Here is a 24,827-nt window from a genome sequence, read left to right as displayed (position 1 = left end):
TTTGTGTAAACTTTAGTCTGTTTGTTCCCATCTGCTGCACTCTAAACCTTATTCTTGCTATTTTTCACATTTGTGACTCAATGAATCTTGTTGTTAAGGAGAGCAGGCTTGTGACGAGAACATAAAATAACTAAATGGGAAACTATGATGTGGTACAACAGCTCCTACAGGTTTAATTATACCAGGGAGTGACTGTGCTCCACCCAGCTCATTTAAAACAGGCAATTTAGCTGTTACCAGAAATAGAAAGAAACATGGGGTAGAAATGAATGCAAGTCAGGAAGGTGGGATGAAAGATTACAAGTTGATAGCATGTTAGAGCTCTTGTTAATCCTTTTAAAAGGCCACCTTACTGAAAGATGAATAGACACATATGTAGCAAATTAGATCAAAGGGGAAATATGAATAATTAATTATACCTCGTTATAATTAATTATAAATATTTGGATCAGTTAATAGAATTAACTTGATGTAGCTGAATCAATATTACAATCAATTCATCTGTTTGTCTAGCGAACACTCAGTATTGATTGTTTATCAACTCTCAGAAAGGATATTTTTCATGGCCACAGAAAATTAACTCTCTTCAGCATGTAGCTGTGATTGTAATTGTTAAATTGATGTTGATTTACAAGCAGGGACCAGAATCAAAATATGTGAAAGGTACACCAAAAGTTTTAACTAAATCACGAACACATAACTAATATAAACAAACACACACACACCCCTAAGCTTTCAGAGGGAAAGTTTACAACTTTTTTTCTTAAAGCAGGTTATTTGCATATGTAAATGGATTGGGTGTTGATGCAGAAACTATTAAATATTCTTGTAATACTACTTGCATAGGTATCAACATACAATATACATGATCATTTAGATCATCAAAATACAAATTTGTAGATGCCAAGAATGCTCAAAAAAATTAAAGGAACACTTTTAAATCAGAGAATAGCATCAAGTTTGTTAAAATCCTGGGATATTGATCTGGTCAGTTAAGTAGCAGGGGGGGTTGTTGATCAGTTTCAGTTGCTTTGGTGTTAATGAAATTAACAACAGGTGCTCTAGATGGTCAACAATGAGACAACCCCCAAAACAGGAATGGTTTTACAGGTGGAGGCCATTGACATTTTTCTCCCTACTCATCTTTTCTGACTGTTTTTCACTAGTTTTGCATTTGGCTATGGTCAGTGTCACTACTGGTAACATGAGGCGATACCTGGACCCTACAGAGGTTGCACAGACAGTCCAACTTCTCCAGGATGGCACATCAATGCGTGCCATTGCCAGAAGGTTTGCTGTGTCTTCCAGCACAGTCTCACGAGCATGGAGGAGAGAGACAGGCAGTTACTCTAGGAGAGCTGGACAGGGCCATAGAAGGTCCTTAACCCATCAGCAGGACCGGTATCTGCTCCTTTGTGCAAGGAGGAACAGGATGAGCATTGCCAGAGCCCTACAAAATGACCTCCAGCAGGCCACTGGTGAATGTCTCTGACCAAACAATCAGAAACAGATTTCATGAGGGCCCAACATCCTCTAGTGGGCCCTGTGCTCACTGCCCGGCGCTGTGGAGCTCGATTAGCATTTGCCATTGGCAGGTCCGCCACTGGTGCCCTGTGCTTTTCACAGATGAAAGCAGGTTCACCCTGAGCACGTGACAGACGTGAAAGCCTCTGGAGAAGCCGTGGAGAATGTTATGCTACCTGTAACATCATTCAGCATGACCGGTTTGGTGGTGGGTCAGTGATGGTCTGGGGAGGGATGCACAGACCTCTACAGGCTAGACAATGGCACCCTGACTGCCATTAGGTATCAGGATGAAATCCTTGGACCCATTGTCAGAACCTACGCTGGTGCAGTGGGTCCTGGGTTCCTCCTGGTGCACAACAATGCCTGGCCTCATGTGGCAAGAGTATGCAGGCAGTTCCTGGAGGATGAAGGAATTGATACCATTGAATGGCGCCCACGCTCGCCTAACCTAAATCCAATAAAACACCTCTGGGACATTATTTCGGTCCATCCAATGCCACCAGGTTGCACCTCAGACTATCCAAAAGCTCAGTGATGCCCTGCTCCAGATCTGGGAGGAAATATCCCAGGACACCATCCGTTGTCTCGTTAGGAGCATGCCCCGACGTTGTCAGGCATGCATACAAGCACGTGGGGGCCATACAAACTAATGAGTACCATTTTGAGTTGCTGCAATGAAATTTCAGCAAAGTAGACTAGCCTGCTGCATCATTTTTTCACTTTGATTTCCACTTTGAATTCAGTCCTCTGTAGGTTAATTTTAATTTCCATCAAATGATGTGGCATCCTTTTGTTCCTAACACATTACCCAGTCCGTATAGATATTCAGCATGATATTTTTCCCCATTGAGATCTGATGTGTTTTCAAAGTGTTCCTTTAATTTTTTTGAGCAGTGTATATCTTGATTAATCAAGTAATGCTAACACATTCATTCAAGGATTAAATCATATGCAAACACTATAAAAGAATGTATGATCACATAAGGAAACTGGATACGTGATTGTACATGTCTCAAGTGATTATACAACTGAGTAGGAAAAAGGTAAAGCATGCATAAAACGGTATACAGTACAAAAGACACTATATAAGACAGTAATAATCATACACACAATGTCCTGGAGATATGCATGTTCATTCATAGAACAGTTTGTCTTTTTCTGGCTTCATGTGTCTTTTCTATGGCCTATGCTTTTCCATGTGGCCAACTTTCACATTCTTTCTGGTCATAAATGGCTTTCATGCCTTGATGTTAGTTGCTCTTTGGGGGTTGTCCACAGATACCTTGGTGTCTCGTTTTGTTGTTGGTTGAGGGTTTTTAAAGATTATTTGTTAAATATAACAGATAATTGTGTCTGATTGGTCCAGCCATTACAAATACATCACTTCCTCGCACAGGTTTCCAGTTTCTTTCCATGCAAACCCCCCTTCACCTCCCTTTCCACATCTCACGGCGACGGCCAAATCAAATCAGAGAAAGATAAACAAAACTTCATTAGTTCCTCCAGCTAGGCGAAGGTGAGGTCTACAGTGTTCCCCTCAGCTGAGCTTGCCCTGTTTTAACCCCGCTGTAACTCCCCCGCTTCTGCTTTCGTTCTGCTCTCCTGTGTGGTGAACCGCACATTTGTTTTTAATTGGGAAGGGAATTGACTTTGCATTTGAATCAATGTTCTCACTTGCTAGTATAAGTACATGCGCATTGGAACAAGACAACTCATTTGGATTATTCAAAGTTAATAATTGGCTGACTTTCCTACGATTTAAGGAAGCAAGGACATAACAGTCTTTGTGTGTTTCTAGCTGATTATCATACAGTATGTGTTTTCTAAGCGCAATTCTCTGCGGAAAATGTCTTTTTGTGTTGTGTTTCTTGAGTAGAATATTAGCTAATCTTGCCTTGCTACCATAAAAGATGCAACAACTATTTGTTTACACTTCTATACTAGATTTTGCCTAATACACAAATGGTCACACTACTGACACTAATGACAAAGTACTTTCACAGATTTTAAGAATAACATTATAATTTCACAGACCAGTAATGCAGTAAATGCTTCCCAAAACAATGCAGAATTGAATCTTAATAATTCATATGGCACAACTGCATCCTGCTTAAGAGAGGCTAATCACTGTGATGAAGAGCACCTAATTATAATTCACCAAAAAATTAGCATTCTGTCATTTGTATATTTATGCTCATCTGACAACAAAATCTTTTCTGTTTTCGGTTCTGTGGTAATTGAATGTGTTTTTTTTTTTTTTTTTCCCTCGACATGAACATAGGCAAGCTTATGCAGTAAATAATGACAATAATAGTGTGCAGGTTTGGAACAACATGAGGGTGAGTAAATAATGACAGAAGTTTCATTTTTGGCTGAACTCTTCCTTTCAACATGGCCTTTTGTGACGATGGTGTATATAGACATACAAAATGTGATACAGCTTCTGTTTTTGGCAGCATTAACATTGAGCACTTTGCTCTCTAATCTCTTTCTCTCTGAAAAAGGGAACATGAATGATAGAGTGGGTATGCTTTAAATATGCTCTGGTACACCATGTACTTGGACATTCTTTTTTTTTTTGTGAATGTATGAGTGAGTCAAACCTTCTCTTATGAATTTTAAGGTTTTGCACACATAGGCTGAAAATTATTTGGAAATGACAGAACATCCTGATCACATTGTAACATTGTGTACATCAAAACACAACAACGATGACAACAACAATAATAATGCTCATTTTCTCTCTTCACAGACAGTATCGAAGACTACATTCAGACCACCTCATCACATGTGGAATCAGCCAATCAAGAGCTTGCAAAGGCCAGCCATTATCAGGTAAGTTATTGACTTCTTGGAAAACTACTGCATTATGGCACACAAAAAGCAGTTTGGTATGTTAAAGGAGTCTCTCGGTAACAGTCTATGAACACAATTATTGTAGCAGGTTTGTTTATTAGTTTCAGTTGACATCACACAGTGAGATTTTCAACATGCTGTCATTCATTAGCCGCTCACTTCAGTAATCACCAATTACCTGATGGGTAGACCATAAACCTATTTGAAAATTTGTCATTGATTGTTCACTTGCTCTGTTTGAGTATTAAGTACTGTGTAAATAGAAACAAAATGGCTGTATTATGTCTTTGTCTACCCTGGTGTCATGCATAATTTACACATTTAGTGGATGTTTTTTATCCAGATTGACTTAATTTGCATACAAAATATTTATTTTATCAGTTTATGCATTCCCTTGAAACCAAGTCAGTGTTTTGGCAATATAATCTTGACTTGAACATAGTGGTTCCAAACACTGATACAGATGAATTGATAAATTAATTATTAAACATGCAGTAAAACACTTTGAACATTGAACACTTTTAAACAAATCTCAGTTTTGTCACCTATGAGATATAAATTTTTCTGATAAACAAATGACCCGTCTCAACAATCTACTGTCAATCAATCAATCAAAAAACAAACAAACAAACCAAAAAAGCAGGTTAAAAAAAACAAACATATGGTGAAAGCCTCTGGCTTTCTTTAATAATATATTGACAAAAGTGTCATTGGTATAATGAAAAATCCCCCCTCTCTGAAGCTTGAAAGCTTAAAGATGCCCTAGAACCAGTTTTTACAAGATGTAATATAAGTCTAAGGTGTCCCCTGAATGTGTCTGTGAAGTTTCAGCTCAAAATACCCCATAGATTTTTTTTTTTTTATTAATTTTTTTAACTGTCTGTTTTGGGGCATCATTAACTATGCACCGATTAAGCGTGTGCGGCCCCTTTAAATCGCGGACTCCCTGCCCCCTCCGAGCTCTCGACTACAGTGCATTTACAAAGTTCACACAGCTAATATAACCCTCAAATGGATCTTTACAATATGTTCGTCATGCATACTGCATGCATGCATTGGATCATGTGAGTATAGTATTTATTTGGATGTTTACATATGATTCTGAATGAGTTTGATGGTGCTCCGTAGCTAAAGCAAACATTACACACTGTTGGGGAGATTTATAAAGAATGAAGTTGTGTTTATGCATTATACAGACTGCAAGTGTTAACCCTCAGGGGTCTGAGGATTTTTGGGACCCTGGAGAAGTTTTGACATGCCCTGACATTTGTGCTTTTTTCAGTTGTTCATAAACATATTAATGGAAAAAGTGTCATTACACTGTATTCAGCACAAACTAGGCTACAATAATATGTGAGGAACATGTATGTACATGTTTGTGTTTTTGAAGGAATAACGTTTATGCGTGGTTATTGAAAAAACAAAAAACTTAAGTCACTGAAATAAAGTCTTTGTTCACAAGACTTCTGGGTATTTGAGGTTGTAGACTAGAGTTTTTGCTTCAAAATGAGGTAAAAATTATGCTGCCTGCTTGTTCATATAAAACAATAGAGAGATTTAAATTTTCTAAAACATCTTTGGTCAAGAAACACAGTATGCGTGGAGGCGTGAATCCTCATGTATAATGGGTGATTCTCACCTGAGAAGACAAAAGAATCACATAATAATGACCTGAAATGACTTGCATATTAATGAGGCCTTTCAGTCAGGTAGGCTGTGAAAAAACCCTCTGTGATCATGATTCAAATCTCATCATGGTGTAAATCAAACATACAGAAAAAATAACAATACTGTGAAATATTATTATAATTTAAAATAATGGTATTCTATTATATTCTTTAAAATATAATGTATTTCTGTGATGCAAAGTGTCTGAACAATTATGTTACCTCTATGGCATTTTTAGGCTTTTAGCTTAAACGCATGCACATTTGGAGAAATATTGATGGATTCTCATATGTTTGTCAATTTTCTATATAGAAGAGTAATATTTATTTCATACTTTATACTTTATACATTTATTTATACTCAACAATTCATACTTGCAGCCGGAGGGCGCTCTGTTCACCTTTAGTCCACAAATGCCTGAGCACTAAAGAAGAATAGGCAATCCAGGAAGTAACCGAACTAACAGAGGACAGAGATCGCTAACTATGGCTATTCAAAACACTTTTCAAGACAATAAATACACGATTGAGACGATGAATGCATGTATTGACTCAGAATTTGCGTCTGAATAGCGCTCCCTCCATGGGCGTGGTCACATTAGTGGATAATGAGCTGAATCACAGACTTCTGACATGGCTCTCTTTTCATACAGATTACATAAACACAGAATGTTTGTTTTCGATTTGACTTACACGATTTAAAACCTGACATTTCAATGTTTTTTTAGACATAAGTCTAATTTTTTGTGATTAGTATTCACTAAGTTACAGTTCATTTTCTGAGAACTATCAGATTGGACTTCCTTCAGAGGGAGACGAGAGATCATGCATCATGTTAGTTTTCTTTATTTTACAAAAAGCACAACATTTTGTTTTTACTCTGAGTGTACACAAATAAAAGAAGATATTCCACAGATTAAAATGGTGTATAACTCTTAATTGTATGTGCAACATTAACGGAGTATTTTGAGTCTCTTTCACACTGATAAGAAAAAAACCACGGTGGTATCGCCGGCGATACCCTCAGACCTCAGAGTGTTAAAAAATGGCTCTTGTCTCCGTGAATACAGTAAGAAATGATGGTAACTTTAACCACACTTAACAGTACATTAGCAACATGCTAACGAAACCTTTAGAAAGACAGTTTACAAATATCACTAAAAATATCATGTTATCATGGATCATGTCAGTTATTATTGCTCCATCTGCCATTTTTCGCTATTGTTCTTGCTTGCTTACCTAGTCTGATGATTCAGCTGTGCACAGATCCAGACGTTAATACTGGCTGCCCTTGTCTAATGCCTTGAACATGAGCTGGCATATGCAAATATTGGGGGCGTACATATTAATGATCCTGACTGTTACGTAACAGTCGGTGTTATGTTGAGATTCGCCTGTTCTTCGGATGTCTTTTAAACAAATGAGATTTACACAAGGAGGAGGAAACAATGGTGTTTGAGACTCACTGTATGTCATTTCCATGTACTGAACTCTTGTTATTCAACTATGCCAAGATAAATTCAATTTTTGATTCTAGGGCACCTTTAAATGAGCTTCACACAAAAGTGTTACCCATGCTCCATTTATTTGTTCAAACTACAGTAAAAAAATTGTTATAGTAATAAAATGAAAAATAGTAATATTGTGAAATATTACTACATTTTAAAATAACGGTTTTGTATTTATTGTATTTACAATGTATTGTATTCCTGTGATGGCAAAGCTGCATTTTCAGCATCAATACTCCATTCAGTATTCAGTTTCACATGATTCTCCAGAAATCATTCTAATATGCTGATTTGGTGCTCAAGTAACATTTCCTATCATTATCAATGAGGAAACAATTGTGCTGCTTAATATTTTTGAGGATATCATGATTTTATTTTTTAAATTAATGCGTGCATGCTTTCAAACTTTTCAACGAAAGTGTACGTTTTCATTTTCTTTTGGATATTTTTTTATTCTCCTCCTTTTTTAGGTTTCTCCACCTCATTGACTACCCCAGTAGGCCTTATTGAAATAATTTCTCCTCATCATCATTTATTTATTATCTCTGTTGTCCTGTCATAGATGTGAGACACTTTCAACTGTTGTTGTCTGCTCAAAGCATGTCTGCACCTTTTTTCTACTTTGACAACCTCACACTTATACTTTGACCCTTTGTTATATTCCTGTCTGCTTAGAGCAGTTGGTGTTGGTTGTGTTCTTTCGCATTGTTCTTCTCTGGGTTTCACAATAAAAAACTCTGGCTAATAATGAGTGGTCAAGCACATGTGCTCTCACACGTTCATGCGTTTGTGTTTCTACCCATCCACCGGTTCCCATCCATGTGAGTTTGTGTTTCAAAACAAATGAAAGTCCCAAAGGTGTGCTTTAGCATTCCTCTCTTGGCTGTAGATTTCTCGCCTCTTCCTTCCTCCACTTACAAGAGCGCAAGGGAGTAAATGAGTGAGTAGCAACAGCTTTTGGATTAATTGTCATTTCATTATCTCAAGGAGAGCTCAGCCGTGACCAAACTCACGCAGAGCAATTTAGCACTTCGTCGGTCCCGCTGCCGCCCACCCTGAGGGGAGGAGGGAAGCGCGTCTGGCTTAGGGCGCTACCCCATTTCCTTTCGAACATCTCCTATAAACCCACAGTGTTGAACACTACCCACGCAAGTCAATTAAAAATAGAAAGTCATTTTCTTTCCGTGGCCCAAAATGTCAGTTAACTGAACGCAGGAAATAAATTGAATCTATAATCCATCAAGCCAAAAGTAGTTCCTCTTCGCTCATGGAAGGTCTGTAAATGACAAGAATGATGTTGTATCAGCCCCATCAGAGTTCAATGGACCACGATGGAACATGATTGTTCATTACCATGCTGCTGCTCCAAACTCTAAACTCAAATGAACAGACAGTGAACAGAGTTCACACCATAATACACAGACTCCAGACTTCAATTACCATTATTCATTTTCTCACTCTCTCCATTACAAGGCCATTTTGTGATGTGGAAAAGTGCTTTACTGGGTGCTCTTAACTAAGTGAACCTTAGTTAGGTTTATTTAATTCAGTTCTAAGGTCAGGAAGTCTTTTACAATTTTTATGTCCCTTTCCCTGTAACTAGAAATACTGTGTTATACAGTAATGGCAGTTTATAATTAACATACATTTTAGAAACAATATTTGTAGTTATTTTCTCCATTTTTGCTCCTCAACGCAAATAGTGAACATAGCCAAAGCAGAGCGCATCTCTAAGAGAAACATGAATGAATCAGATTTCTTTGTGAATCATTTGAACAAAAGATTCAATGACTCACTCATAAATAGTCAATTGAACGTAAAGTCAACTGAAAGAAAAATTCACTAGATAGATAGATAGATAGATAGATAGATAGATAGATAGATAGATAGATAGATAGATAGATAGATAGATAGATAGATAGATTTTCAATCTTCAGTGTCACATGATCCTGCTTGATATTTTTGTGGAGACGATGATACATTTTTTTCAGTATTCTTTGTGTGTGTGTGTGTGTGTGTATATATATATATATATATATATATATATATATATATATATATATATATATATATATATATATATTTTGTGTGTGTGTGTGTGTGTGTGTATGTGTATATATATATATATATATATATATATATATATATATATATATATATATATATATATATATATATATATATATATATATATATATAATATGTGTGTGTGTGTGTGTGTATATATTAATAACGTTAAAGTCTTTCATTTTACTTTTGATCATTGTAATGTGTCCTTGTTAAATAAAGGCATTAATTTCTTTTAAAAAGTCTGTTCAGTTTAAAAAAAAAAAAGAAAAAGAAAATCTGTTTAGGCACAATTTAACTTTGCAAATTCTCTTAGATCAAAATGTGGATGCATGCATAAAAAAATAAGTGCTTTTCAAGAGGCAAGAAAACAAATGATCAGTAAAATGTTTTCTTTGAAAAAAGGTTAGGAGTTACTGCCCTTGCCGAGAAAAGAAAGAAAAAAAAACCTCCTAGACCATAATACAAGCAAACGTGTATTAGAATGCACATAGTAATCTAGTAAAAACTAATACCATAACTACTGTTGTGCAACAAGATTATTGCTTACACATACATAGCTCATATCTGGTGTGTACTACATTTCTTTTGCGTGTGTGGGCCGTGTTAGGCTGTATTTATGTCAGTTGGATGATCTCGTGGCCTGTAGAGTGTGACAGTGAGCGGGGTGTTGGATTATTATTTTCTATCTGGTTCTACATAAGCCGCATGCTGTCCCGATTGCACTGAATCCATGCAGACCAGACGGCTTATTTGTGTGCCCAGAGCAGATTCACTGCTTCAACATACCCTCCATAACCCTCCCTCCCACACACGAAAACATAAGGGAGCCAAAGCGTAATCTAAGGGGGCAGAATGAAATTCAATTTATTAGTATCACTATTACTGTTGTGAATACTTGGGGTTAGGGACTTGATGATACCTCAAATCATGCAGTTTGTGGAGGAGAGGTGTGCTATTACTTTTCTGAGCCATCACACTTGTGATTTTTGCCTGGTATATGATAGAATGGACAAAAAAATTTCATTTATTTATAGTGAAGGAGGGATCCTAGTTATATATGGAGACCATTATCTGTCACCTTTGGCTAGTTGGGCATTCAGCCAGCGTTCTGACATAGAACCTGGAAGCGCTGAATGTAAACAGCGTACGAGAATGACACAGAAGAGAAGATATTGTTGAATAAAGTCGTTATTTTTATTTTGTTTTTGCACACAAAAAGTATTCTCGTCGCTTCATAAAATTAAGGTTGAACCACTGCAGTCATGTTGGCTTTTTTAACAATGTCTTTACTACATTTCTGGGCCTAGACAGTGATAGTTACATTAATTGCTGTCTATGGAGGAGTCAGAGAACTCTCAGATTTCATCAAAAATATCTTAATTTGTGTTCCGAAGATGAACAAAGGTCTTACGGGTGTGGAAATGACATGAGGGGAAGTGATTCATGACAATTTTAATTTTTGGGTGAACTAACCCTTTAATGTTCAGTAATATTGTCAATTTAACTGCACTGATTGGATGAGAAAAATCTTGAACTGAATTGAACTACTCACCATACCCAAGATCCAGTTTGCATTGTTGCACAGTTTACACTACGTCATGCATAGTGACGCAAACGGATCCTGGAAGTCCTATAGTTTTAGCCAAGCAGCATGTCATGTCATGTGAGGATTTTCTCAAGATCTACGCATCATGTTATGTTATATGTAGGCTCGTTTGAATTGAGACAACCTGTTCTAAATAAAGATGTGCGATTTACTATGCAAAACATTAGTAAACGATAAAGTTACAAAGCAGAACGTGGTGCAAAATCCTCATCTATACTGTTTACATTCACATCGACGGTAACGTTTTCAACGCTATCTCACGACCAATTTGTACGTATTTTATGAAGTTGCTAATTCCGTACGTATTTGTCTAAACCCTAGTGATGGGTAGGTTTAGGGGCGGGGTTAGGGGGTAGGTCATTCGTTTGAATTCATACAAATTTGTCAACTTGTAAAATACGTACGATTTAGCAAAAAAAACTTACTAATTCATAAAAGTGAGGTCGTACGAATTCATACGAATTAGCTACCTCGTAAAATAAGTACAAATTGCTGTGAGGTCGGGTTGGACTTTTTATGGTTTTACGTCAATAAATTGCTATCGGTTCATGAGATCGGCCAAATTTAGCGACTACTGATCAAGTCATAGATTGTGATTATCGTCCGATACCGATCTGCAGATGATCGATTGAAGCATCCCTAAAAACCACCCAGAACACTCTATCAACAACCAAGATCACCCTAGTACCACTTTGTAACCACATAGCAACACTCTAGCAACCACCCTAGTGACCTATTAAAAACTACATTGAACAACTTAGCATCTGTATGCTGTAGCAATGCCCTGACAACATTTTTGCATGATAAAGCATGCAATATTTGCTTTACGTTTGTGCAATTTCACTCTCATTGTCAAAATTTGGTGTAGAAAATAGGCCTATAATATAATGAGAAAACATGTTTTTGGTTTACTCGTTCTTCATAAGTGAATTGCATATTGTGTTGAAAGTTTGTCAGGTTTGTGTAATGAATGCAGAAAGCAGCTGATCAGTGCTATGTCATGCTGTGATCAGGCACAGCAATGCAAATCAATCATGCAGTGTAATTTAGGTAATGGTGATGAATGGAGTTTAGATGGTGGTGATGACTGTCACATAGGCCTGTCTGTAATATTGGAGCTGAAGTGGAATGAATATGTATGTGAATGAGGGGATGTTGTGGAGAGTTTAGCATGGGAGCATTATTCTCCATGAGCTGGGATGTGGCAATGTTGGGGTTTTGCCAAACTCGCTTCTGCTAATAATGCAATAGCCTACCTTACTTATAGAAGTACGCTACAGCGAATGAAACAGATGGTGATGCTGTGGTAACTTTAGGGGTGTACAGAAGCAGATATAAACTGATACTGAAAGCTAATATAATATAATATAATATAATATAATATAATATAATATAATATAATATAATATAATATAATATAATATAATATAATATAATAATATAATATAATATAATATAATATAATGGCCCTTTAAGAATGTAAAGAGTCATTTAGAGTTCATGCTGAATTTAAAGTTCTTTTTAAAGTTTTTTCAAACTAATTACAGATCTTTGTATTATGTAATGATTCCTAATGACTTATTAAAGGTTCTCTAAGCGATCCTGGGTGGAGTAACTTCCTGTTGACGTTCGAAGTGTTGTCAAACAAAACAGAGGCTAGCTAGACCCTCCCTCCTCCTCCTCCTCCTCCTCCCCCTCCCCTCCGTGCTTCCTGAAACAGTCATGGACGCGCATTTGAAATCATTCTTGTCGGTTATTGGCTGGAGCATGTTTATTATGTTTCGTGGTCCAGGCTGCACCAGTTTGTTTTTGTTGCCGTTTTCGGAGCTTGTGGCGACTACAGAGACCGTGTTTTTTTACAGTATGTTCAGGGGACAGGCAGCTATCGGATAGTGAGGAGATGTTTGCTGTATGTGACAAAAAATGTTTTGGCCTAAAAACGCGTGACATCACTTAGAGCACCTTTAATGAAAGTTATTATAAAGTGCTACCTTTTTAAAATAATAATAATAATAATAATAATCAACACCTATTTTTTTCAATAACTGTCCCTCTTAACAATTAATATAAAACAGCTGCTACATTCTCTACAATTACGAAAACTGTAATTCAAACATAAAAATAATTTGCTTGTCGTTTCAGACTTATGTAGGTGTCAGGATCAAGGTACAACTCTGTAACCCTCCTTGTTCATCTGTAACACTTTCTTCCACTGAGCTTTCATGTACTTACAGCAGCCTAAGGCGAAGAACAGCGTGCTCCAAAGGCTGAACTGCAAAGTGAGGACCTCAAGTTCCTATTTGCTGTGTCTTTTAAGCATCATAATCAAGAAGACTTGTATTCTGAATTTTTATGTAAATTGCACATAAGCCGATTACAAGCCAGGCAGTGGCAGTGCAAACATTATTTATTTTATGGACCTTCAATTTTCTGAGCAGATGAGATAAAGGCAGAATAATATTATGACGGTAATCATCATGCTGCGTTATTATGCCATTATAAAGACGTTTTTCATGTCACACAAGGTAAATGACTCTCTCCCCCTTCTTTCTCTCTCTTGAAACCAATGTCATTTTGTTTCTCACAAAAATGGCATGTCCATATGTGACTTATATGTGGGTTAAAGTGAAATTTGCTGCTTTGTTCAGGGTTTGTTACAGGGGTTAATTCAGTTGAGTTCTTGGTGCAGAGGTTAGTAGATATGTTCCGCCCTTCTCCATGGCTGGAAATCCTTAAGTGGTCACATGATGAGTTGGTCTAGCAGAAACAGCATTTTGCACATGCCCTCATATAATAGAAATTTACAAGTGGAAAATTATTGGATTCGTTCTCTTTAAAATGAAAATTACCCCAAGCTTTACTCACCTTCAAGCCATCCTAGGTGTATATGACTTTCTTCTTTCTGATGAACACAATCAGAGTTATATTAATAAATATCCTGATGCAACCAAGCTTTATAATGGCAGTGAATGGGAGCAAAGAGTATGAAGATCAAGAAGGTACATCCATACATTATAAATGTACTGCACATGGCTACAGGGGGTTAATAAAGGCCTTCTGAAGCGAAGCAAAGCGATGCGTCTTCCATATGCAACTTATGAAAATTGAATACGGAAAGCAGTTTGGCGAAAGCTAGATATTTTACTTTATAACTTGTTAAATATGGATATTTTTCTTACACAGATGCTTTTATTAACCCCCCGGAGGCGTGTGCAGTATGTTTATAATGTATGGATGCACTTTCTTGAGCTTCAGACTTGTTGGTCCTGTTCACTGCCATTATAAAGCTTGGATGCGTCAGGATATTTATTAATATAACTCTGACTGTGTTCATTAGAAAGAAGAAATTCATGTACACCTAGGATGGCTTGAGGGTGAGTAAAGCTTGGGGTCATTTTCATTTTAAAATGAACTAATCCTTTAACTCATGACAATGAGTTATGTCATTGTCATTCCAAATCTGTATGACTTATTTATATATATTGTTTTTTTGTTGTTGTTGTTGTTTTTTTACCATATTATTGTATTTTTGTTCAAATTAATGTAGCCTTGATGAGCATGAGACTTTTTTTCAAAAACATTAGAAATAGTAACAGTGTAGTGACATCAGTATCATATGCAATATACATTTTTGTACAATTTAAATCAAAGTTAAAATCTTTAAGAACTAAATAAAAGCTTCTAATTAAACTATCAGCACATATTCATACAGTAGTTTCACCATTTATAGGACTACCCTAAAAAACTTTTTCAATATCAAGGTGCTTTAGTTTTAGTGCTTCTACAGCAGCTTGATTAAATTGGATACATGGAGATGGAGAAAATTCATTTCCCTTTTCCTTTTCTGTCCTCTCGCCGGCACTTCACTGCATCAGCTTTCCTTTTATCCTTAAGTCATTTTCCCTTTCTCTTTCTCACTCTGTGAACGTCTGCACACTCCATCTCCACCTCGCCTCCCCACCACAGCATCAGGAGAAAATTCAAGCTCCGAAATGGAGCAACAGTTGTATTGTCACCTAAAGCTTTTTGTGTTCCCTTTTTACCTGATTTATTTTCCTGTTTTCTCTGAATGACAGAGCAGGCCTGGGATAACACAGAGTGAAAATCAGCGCCGAGAGACTGTATGCTGAGTGATAGAGCGAACGAGGGAGAGAGAGAGAGAGAAAGTTTATAAGGCGCGGTTTTGGAGAAATGTAAGAAAGAAGCGAGGGAATCTATGGTGACCAGCTGCAAGAGAGGAGATAGCAGAGAGAGGCTTTTAATTCCCAATCCCTACAGAGCCTTTGAAAATTACCAATCTTCTTATCACAGACGCAGGGCTGCTTATGCAAATTGTTGTGGAGTGGAACGTTTAAACGGAAAATTACTCGACAGCAGTTTTTTTTTTTTTTTTTTTTTGCCTCCTTGCCTCCCTCCCTCCCCCATGCACACTTCCACATAGAAAGCCTGTTTCCAGTCTTAGATAAGAAGATGAATTGCTCTTCGCACTTTGAAGCACGTCAGGATTTAAAGACTTCAGCCTAGCTGTGGTCTACAACTGGTGCTCTTTCTAGCTTTGTCAAAAGAAAAAAAGATGGGGAGTAGGGAAGGGTATTTCAAAACAACATAGAATCTGCGCTCCAAAACGTCGGAGCCGCCCGCGAAGTCGGAAAAACATATTGAAATGCACCCAGCAAGCAAATTCTATTCACTGTTGTTTATTTTTCCCACACTTGTTGGTTGCATTGATTCTGAACTGGATCTCAGACATGACAAAGCAATAGATACACGGGGGTTCCAGTCTCAGATGTTGAAAGTCCAAATGACACTTTCGGCAGTTTTCCAAAATTCTTTTGAAAATGGAGCAGGGCTTCCTCCCACCGCAGCGCCTTATCAGAGCCGAAGAGCATCAGAGAGCCAGATGGGTTTTGCGAACACTGTTCAACCAGAACTCGAGCACGGCGGAGAATGCGGCTCTCTCATGCTTGTCCAACAGCTCTTGACTTTAGGCCACAATTCAATTCTGTCTTAGAGAAATCATTTTCAAAGCCTGTCTCTGTATTGAGGAGAGAGCCTATAGAGGTCAATTGATGGCAGTGCCTTCATTTCGTATTGCGGTATTGCGTCAGTGGCAAGAACCTGTTTGGAAAATTACGGTGTAATTTTGTTCTTTTATTCCATGTGGGTCCTTTTGTACTTAGATAGGCCGTTCATACTGGATAATAACTGTTGATTTATTGATTTTTAACAGCGGTGTGCGACCTAGAAAGAATTTATTTGATTTTTCTTTTTTTGTTTTCGTTTTTTTTGGCAAATCTATGGGTTATTACTCACAAGTCTTGCTATTGTTATTAGTCTGTCAAGAGTAGCTGTATGGTATCTGAATGAATTTTCAGTTATTGTGGCAAAGTCTCGACTAATTTAACTAGTATATTCTGTATCTTGAGAGTACACTGAAAAGAAATTGGTGTAGAAACAAGTTTCAAATTTTTACAAACAAAAGAAAAAGGAAACAGCAAGTAACACACAGAATTAAAAATGACATTCGATGAAAACTGAAGTAGTATTTTCTATTATAAAACTGTTAGTTCCAGTCCTTGATTCTGATTGGTCAATAGCTGTGTTTTATTCATGATACAACATGGCTATGACCGTTTCACCCAACTGTTCTGTGTATCACTACACAACACCCTTAGCAACCACTCTTAGCAACGTAAACTATGTTCTTATTGTTCATTGAAGCTTACTGTATTATGTAGAAGAGTATTGTGAGAAAAAGATGAAGTGAGCGAGTTTATTACCTGCATTCAGATTTAGCATTTTTCTTCAGGTCAGTCCTATGTTCATAATAAAAAATCTGTTTAAATGGCTTATGTATTATCCTGTCCTTTTAACATTTAAGGGGTTTTCCCTTGACTGACAGCGCTAGTCAAAGCATTTGTCAGTTGCATCTTGTTCTGTGTTCACAACAATTTAGTCTTTTCAATATAAAAGTCTTTGCTACTGACTGACACACTCATAAAGACAGTCTTTGCCGCCATCTAATGGCATGAAAATGTAACTTCTGTTGCCGTTCATGGTCAAGGACTTTTTTTTTCTGGCGGAAGGAAGGCTTTTAGAAAAATTACTTCATGAAAGTTGCATTGATACATATTTCTAGTTTTAATATTTGTATTGTGTGGTAACCATTTTATAAAAGCAATAAGGTACTCGAGGCTAGTGCTGTATCGCTTCGCTCCGTGCCTAACAATGCCCTTCAGCCATGACTTATTCACGATACAGCACAGCCTCTCGTACCTTATTGTTTACGTAAAACATACTCCAATAATCTTTGTTTTATTTACATCTTTGGAAAAATCTTTTTTATAGTGTAGCTCATTGTTTTTGTTTATGTACTTTTTTGCATACATTTCTCACCCTCATGTTGTATCAAACCTGTGTGCCTTTCTTTCTTCTCTGGAATACTTTTATAGTGTCAATGTTTTGTCAATTTTAAAGCAAATTTTAAGCCATTGGTTACCATTCACATTGTATGGAAAAGAGCAGCATAAACATCCTGCCAAACAACTCCCTTTTGTGTTAAACAGGGCAAGTTAAATACTGAATTTTTGAGTGAGCTATCATTAATCATACAGTAACATCTCAAACCTTTTCTTCTTTTATTCTGTTATCCACAGAGGCAGCTGAGGAGGAGGAAGTGTTATCTGCTAATCGCTGGAGTGCTGCTTCTTACATTGCTTATCATCATTATTGCAGTCTCAGCCAGAAAATGAGAGCAAGGCCATAGGTGAGCAATGTCTGTTGTGTCCAATCTGTAATATAAACAACAACATAAAAAAAAGAAAGTGAGAAGTTTCAGAGCTCATGGTGTTCTCACTGAGCTCCTAAAATTGGCTGTGAATTTGGCTGATCACTGTGATTGGCTGATGATGGATTTTACCCAGGTAATGATGCTGTGATGTTTGTTACAGTTGCACAAATCTGTGTAGTCCACTTGGATGTCTTCACTTTAGGTTCTTGAAATATTCATGTTATTGTTTTATATATAGTAGTGGCCAAAAATGATGTCCAGAGAGGCTATTTGTTTTTGTAACCTTACAAGTTTGATTAAACAATATGAAGGAAAAACAAAACACTAAACTTGGTTAAGGTATTTATCTAACAAAATGATTTGGAAGAAAATGCAAACTACACCTACAAGTTTTATTTTACTATGCAAAAAAAAAAAAAAAAAAAAAAAAAACTGGTTCTCTGTTGTTTTTGCATGTGTTTAGAATTTATTTGTTTAACAGCCTGGGGAAAAATTATGTCCACACAATCTGGCTTGTTTCATTGTGTTATCTTAAATAAAACAATTGACTCCAAGCACAACTACGCAATATGATTACAAAACCTGTAATTTTTAACAATATTCAAATAAATGGTGAATATGTACATTTTCCTTGGCCGGACACCTTTTTGGCCACCCATATATATATATATATATATATATATATATATATATATATATATATATATATATATATATATATATATAGTTATTTTTACATTTGCCTCAGCTTTAATTTTTATTTAATTATAGCATAGTATTATATTAGCCTAAAGTAGCAATTCAAGAAAAGACTTGCCTCCTCATTTCGTAAACTGATAACACAAGTCAAAGTAACTATACCTGCATCATTTATCCCCAAAATACAGTACAGACAATTCATTTTGACTGAAGCAGGTAATTTAGACATCTGCTGTCATCACTGAATAGTAAAATATCCAATGCCTCCATCTGCCCCTTGTTTAAAAATTTTAAAGTCGATCATCTCCATAAAAAAGGTGACAAAACAATCTCGCTTGCCTAATTGTTTCTTGACATTTGTGTAACCTGAACCGACATATCAGGATGCTATTTTTCACCGCGAAAAGCCAATGTGTGAAAGTACTTCAGACTAATATTTCACCATTGAGCAGCCTCTCTGAGGGGAGTGGGATTTTATCAGTTAGATGGATTACCTCCTCATTCATCTCTGAAAGGGCAACTGACAATTACACTCTTCTGTTATTCATTTATCCTCACAATCTACTTTTATTCGTTCATTGACTCATTCATTAGTTCATTGGTTTTTCTCATTCATCTATCTGTGAGCAGGAAGAGTGTTGGGAACTGGGTGAGGACTGACTCCATTTCCATGAGATGTTTATCTATGTGTTCGATCTCTCGCGGCCTCCCTCGGGGAGACGAGGCTGAGTGACAGCCTGGACTCCCTCTCGTATCGATCCGTACCCCCTCCGCTCTCCCGTTTTTCTTCTGGCAACACGCACACACCTCCTTTTATGTGGTGTGTGTGAAACTAAAAGCAGATAGAATCTTTAATTAAGTAGCTCTTAACTCACATTTGTGAAATAGAGTGAAACAGGGAACACAAGTTGTTTGAACTTTGGTGCTAAGATCTCATCTTTTACCAAGCGCTTGAGCAAAGAAGAACAGTTGAGAGATTTTGTCACTAAAAAAAATCACTCAACTCAAGCATACTCTCCCATTTGCATTGTTCACAAATGGAGAACTCTTAAGTACTAATTGATGTAGAAATTTCAATATTCCACCACTTAAAGGGGTGATGAACTGAGAAATCAAATTTTTCTTGAGCTTTTGACATATAAGAGGTCATCATACTATAAGAATATCATGTAAGTTTCAGAGCTGAAAAACTTCCTTGTTAGTCCAATAAAAGCTTTTATTGACACCAGACCCATCAAAAGACAGGATTTTCATGACGTCAAAGGGCAGCAAGCACCACCTCCGCAGAAGATCAACGCCTACTTCATCACTGCCTGTTTAGCCCCGCCCACCGATTCTCACATGACATGCAATTGTAACATAGGCCTAAGTGGTGCTGCAAAACCAGATCGAGCTACCAAGCAATAAACGTGTTGTTGAGGATTACAAAATATTGTGCAGTGCCTGGACTCAACAGTAATCCGACAACATGTAAGTAACTGTGTTAAATCTAATGCCTGATCTGATATGTAATGATTCATGTACAGTCAGATGTTCTTTGTCAAACCCGTGACTAAGCGTCAACTTGCGTTGTTTCTCTTAGTAGGATGATTAAATTATATAAAGAAAGCGATCAAATAAAGCTCCCTTTGCAATCGTTGTAGCAGTGCGCTGAAGCTGTCAATCAAACAGTTTATCAGTGACTGACACGCAAAACTACCATTTTATTCAACGAATCTCTTAGTTATATCTCGTTTGCACTGTTAGTGAAGATGAAAGCATTTGTTAGTGTATAGAAATTGAGTTTCAATGATCACTGCTTTCATGTGCTCAACATGTCTGTGATTGGCTACACATGTGAAGTGTTCATCTCTGCAACCTTTCAAGCCACGATCTAAATATAATGCCATATATCTAAATGTAATGCAACACTTTTCACGATTAGTTAAACTTGAGAGCTGTAATAGTAAAAACGCGCTAAAAGAGAGAGTAATACTTGGCTATTTCAAATGGAAAGATGTTAGCCAATCACAGCAGTGGGCATTTATACTAAAGTCTCACATCAGACATGCCCTTTAAAACAGAGTGTTCAAACCAGAGGGCTAAAATCAGGGTAGGAAAAATGCCTTTTATTTATAAATTATGATCATTTTGGAAGTAAAAAGCATACTAACATTATAAGTGCACCCCATGAATCATTATAAAACAATAAAACAACGCAGTTCATGACCCTTTTAAGTTGTTTTGACCTACAACCATCTCATTTATGCTGTTATGTCTTTTATAATTTAAATACTAATTTTTCACATTTTCAGAAGAAACTGTAAGTGGTGCTTTTCTGTGCATACAGTATATATAACATTTAAAGGGTTAGTTCACCTAAAAATGAAAATTCTGTCATTAATTACTCATCCTCATGTCGCTCCACACCCATATGACCTTCGTTCATCTTCGGAACACAAATTAAGATATAAAATATGATATAAAAGATGATAAAATCCGATGGCTCAGTGAGGCCTGCATTGACAGCAAGATAATTAACACTTTCAAATGCCTACAAAGGTACTAAAGACATATTTAAAACAGCTCATGTGACTACAGTGGTTCAACCTTAATGTTATGAAACGACGAGAATACTTTTTAAACACCAAAAAAACAAAATAACGACTTTATTCAACAATATCTATGATGGGCAATTTCAAAACACACTGCTTCATGAAGCCTTGAAGCATTACGAATCTTTTGTTTCGAATCAGTGGTTCAGAGTGCGTATCAAACTGCCAAAGTCACGCCCACCGGTGGTGAATCAATGAAATTTCTAAATGCTTATGACATAATGAAGCCTCGTTTACTGAAATCACATGACTTAGGTAGTTTGATACACGCTCCGAACCATTGATTCAAAACAAAAGATTCGTAAAGCTTTGAAGCTTCATGAAGCGGTGTTTTGAAATCGGCCATCACTAGATATGGTTGAATAAAGTCATTATTTTGAATTCATTTTTTATTTATCCCTCTAACTCACACAGGTTCACAACCATGCTGATCACTTTTTGCTCACCTCTCTATTCCTGATTAAGCACATCTTTTATTTCTCAAGTTGACTCTAAGTTATGGATAACTGCTTTAAGAGACCCATGAAGCAATGTGTACCAAATCATGTTTGCAGACCCTATGGTCTTTAGAGAAAGGCGTGGGAAGGGGGGGGGGGGGGGTTCACCCTAAGCCGCACTGTTTGGTTCAGTGCCATAACAGACTATAAGCTCAGGAGAGCTTGCCAGCTTGTGTGCGAGGAACCGGCTCCAAAAACGGCATAGATTTATTGAGAATTAACAGCTCTGAATCTATGTAAACACGGGCCATTCGGTTCTGGTGAGACTTGTTTTTTAATGCCCTGCACAGTTTGTGATTATCGCGTGTCTCCTTATAACCCCAAGCTGTTTGCAGCCTTAGTGCAGATTTTTTTCTTTTTCTTTTTTTTTCTTCTGTAAAATTAAAGGGTTAGTTCATCAAAAATGAAAATTCTGTCATTAATTAATTACCCTTTTTGTCATTCCCGTAAGGCTTTTGTTCATCTTCGGAACACAAATTAAGATATTGTAATAAATATATTTTTAATATTTATAATATATATATATATATATATAATGCAGCCATTTGCTAAAATCATTTAAGTTAATTTTTTTTGCTCATTAATGTACACACAGCACCCCATATTGACAGAAAAACACAGAATTGTTGACATTTTTGCAGATTTATTAAAAAAGAAAAACTGAAATTTCACAGTGGTGTGAAAAAGTGATTGCCCTCTTCCTGATTTTTTATTATTTGCATGTTTGTTACACTTTAATGTTTCAGATCATCAAACAAATTTAAACATAAACATTGCAATGACTCAGTAAACCATGACAGAATAATACAACAAACACACAAGTAAACACAACATGCAGTTTTTATTATGAAGGGAAAACAAAATCCAAACACACATGGCCCTGTGTGAAAAAGTGCTTGCCCCCCGCTGTGAAAACATAACTTAACTGTGGTTTACCACACCTGAGTTCAGTTTCTCTAGCCACACCCAGGCCTGATTACTGCCATACCTGTTCACAATCAAGAAATCACTTAAATAGGACCTGCCTGACAAGGTGAAGTAGACCAAAAGATCCTCAAAAGCTACACATCATGTTGAGATCCAAAGAAATTCAGGAACAAATGAGAAAGAAAGTAATTGAGATCTATCAGTTTGGAAAAGGTTATAAAGCCATTTCTAAAGCTTTGGGACTCCAGCGACCACAGTGAGAGCCATTATCCACAGATGACGAAAACATGGAACAGTGGTGAACCTTCCCAGGAGTGGCTGACTGACCAAAATTACCCCAAGAGCGCAGCGACGACTCATCCAAGAGGTCACAAAAGACCCCACAACAACATCCAAAGAATTGCAGGCCTCACTTGCCTCATTTAAGCTTAGTGTTTATGACTCCACCATAAGAAAGAGACTGGGCAAAAATGGCCTGCATGGCAGACTTCCAAGACGAAAATCGCTGCTGAGCAAAAAGAACATTAAGGCTCATCTCAGTTTTGCCAGAAAACATCTTGATGATCTCCAAGACTTTTGGGAAAATACTCTGTGGACTGACGAGACAAAAGTTGAACTTTTTGGAAGGTGTATGTCCCATTACGTCTGGCGTAAAAGTAACACAGCATTTCAGAAAAAGAACATCATACCAATAGTAAAATATGGCGGTGGTAGTGTGATGGTCTGGGGCTGTTTTGCTGCTTCAGGACCTGGAAGATTTGCTGTGATAAATGGAACCATGAATTCTGCTGTCTACCAAAAAATCCTGAAGGACAATGTCCGGCCATCTGTTCTTAACCACAAGCTGAAGCTAACTTGGGTTCTGCAGCAGGACAATGATCCAAAACGTTACGCCCATTACCAGCAAGTCCACTTCTGAATGGCTGAAGAAAAACAAAATGAAGACTTTGGAGTGGCCTAGTCAAAGTCCTGACCTCAATCCTATTGAGATGCTGTGGCATGACCTTAAAAAGGCGGTTCGTGCTCGAAAAGCCTCCAATGTGGCTGAATTACAACAATTCTGCAAAGATGAGTGGGCCAAAATTCCTAACAGACTCATTGCAAGTTATCGCAAACGCTTGATTGCAGTTGTTGCTGCTAAGGGTGGCCCAACCAGTTATTGGGTTTAGGGGGCAAGCACTTTTTTACACAGGGCCATGTGGGTTTGGATTTTGTTTTCCCTTCATAATAAAAACCTTCATTTAAAAACTGCATGTTATGTTTACTTGTGTTATATTTTATTCATATTTAAATTTGTTTGATGATCTGAAACATTAAAGTGTGACAAACTTGAAAAAAAAATTAAAAATCAGAAGGGGGCAAGCACTTTTTCACACCACTGTGTGTGTATATATATTTGTTCACTGTAATTTCTTTATTTATGATATCTAGTAGTCTATTTCTACATTAATTATTAATTAGTTGGTTCCCTCAACTGAATCAGTGGCTGGTTGCATAAACTGCTTAGTCTTACAAGTTAATCATCACATTGTTTTTTCTTTAAGACTGGTCATAACTTTAGGTCAGTTACATAAAAGTAGACTGGTCTAATTTGAAACTGAAAATTAAGACTGATTAGGCTAAATGCTAATTGGTCAGACTAGTTCTCAAGACACAGTTTTAACATAGTGGCTATATTTATGGAACTGGCCCCTGATCAGATGTTCACAGGAAGTGTATTTGAGATTAATGTTAATGCTAGGTGTAAGTGGAAATATAATCTTGTGATCTAATAATCCAAAAGTGATGTTAATACCAGGTGTACACAGGGCCTTAGACGCTTAGAAAAAGTTGGAATGACAAATCTGAGGGGTTAATAATGAGATCCTTCACAAAAGCAAGGAATATTGGAAATGTGTTGGACTGATGTTGTTTGAAACAGACAGGGTGGCAGAGGGAAGAGCGTAGTGCGTAATATATCAGTTTAATGATTCAGCAATGACAGAAATAACCAGAGAGCTGCTTTGCCTCTCAAATCAATAGCCCTATGCTTTATGGTGCTCTAAATAACGCAATAACTGCTCCTTGACACTTATTCCTGCGAGTT

At 36.9% G+C, this 24,827-nt stretch overlaps 1 protein-coding gene across 10 annotated transcripts in view; it reads left to right on the top strand.

Moving 5' to 3' along the window:
• tsnare1 (T-SNARE Domain Containing 1) overlaps window positions 1-24,827 on the top strand; it is a 258,123-nt gene that overhangs the window by 149,609 nt on the left and 83,687 nt on the right. For all 10 annotated transcript variants that reach the window (XR_007179032.1, XR_007179033.1, XR_007179031.1 and 7 more), the window contains 2 exons: window positions 4,280-4,362; window positions 17,891-18,000. Coding sequence is in view for 7 of the 10 variants with exons in the window: in XM_048152953.1 (XP_048008910.1) it covers window positions 4,280-4,362; window positions 17,891-17,986 (179 nt within the window). In the remaining 3 variants the exon portion in view is untranslated. The remainder of the gene's footprint in view (window positions 1-4,279; window positions 4,363-17,890; window positions 18,001-24,827) is intronic.

Source organism: Megalobrama amblycephala, linkage group LG13 (assembly GCF_018812025.1).
Source record: "Megalobrama amblycephala isolate DHTTF-2021 linkage group LG13, ASM1881202v1, whole genome shotgun sequence".
NCBI classification, from domain to species: Eukaryota; Metazoa; Chordata; class Actinopteri; order Cypriniformes; family Xenocyprididae; genus Megalobrama; species Megalobrama amblycephala.
The sequence above is the reverse complement of the archived record's forward strand: the minus strand, read 5'-3'. Positions and strand labels throughout refer to the sequence as shown.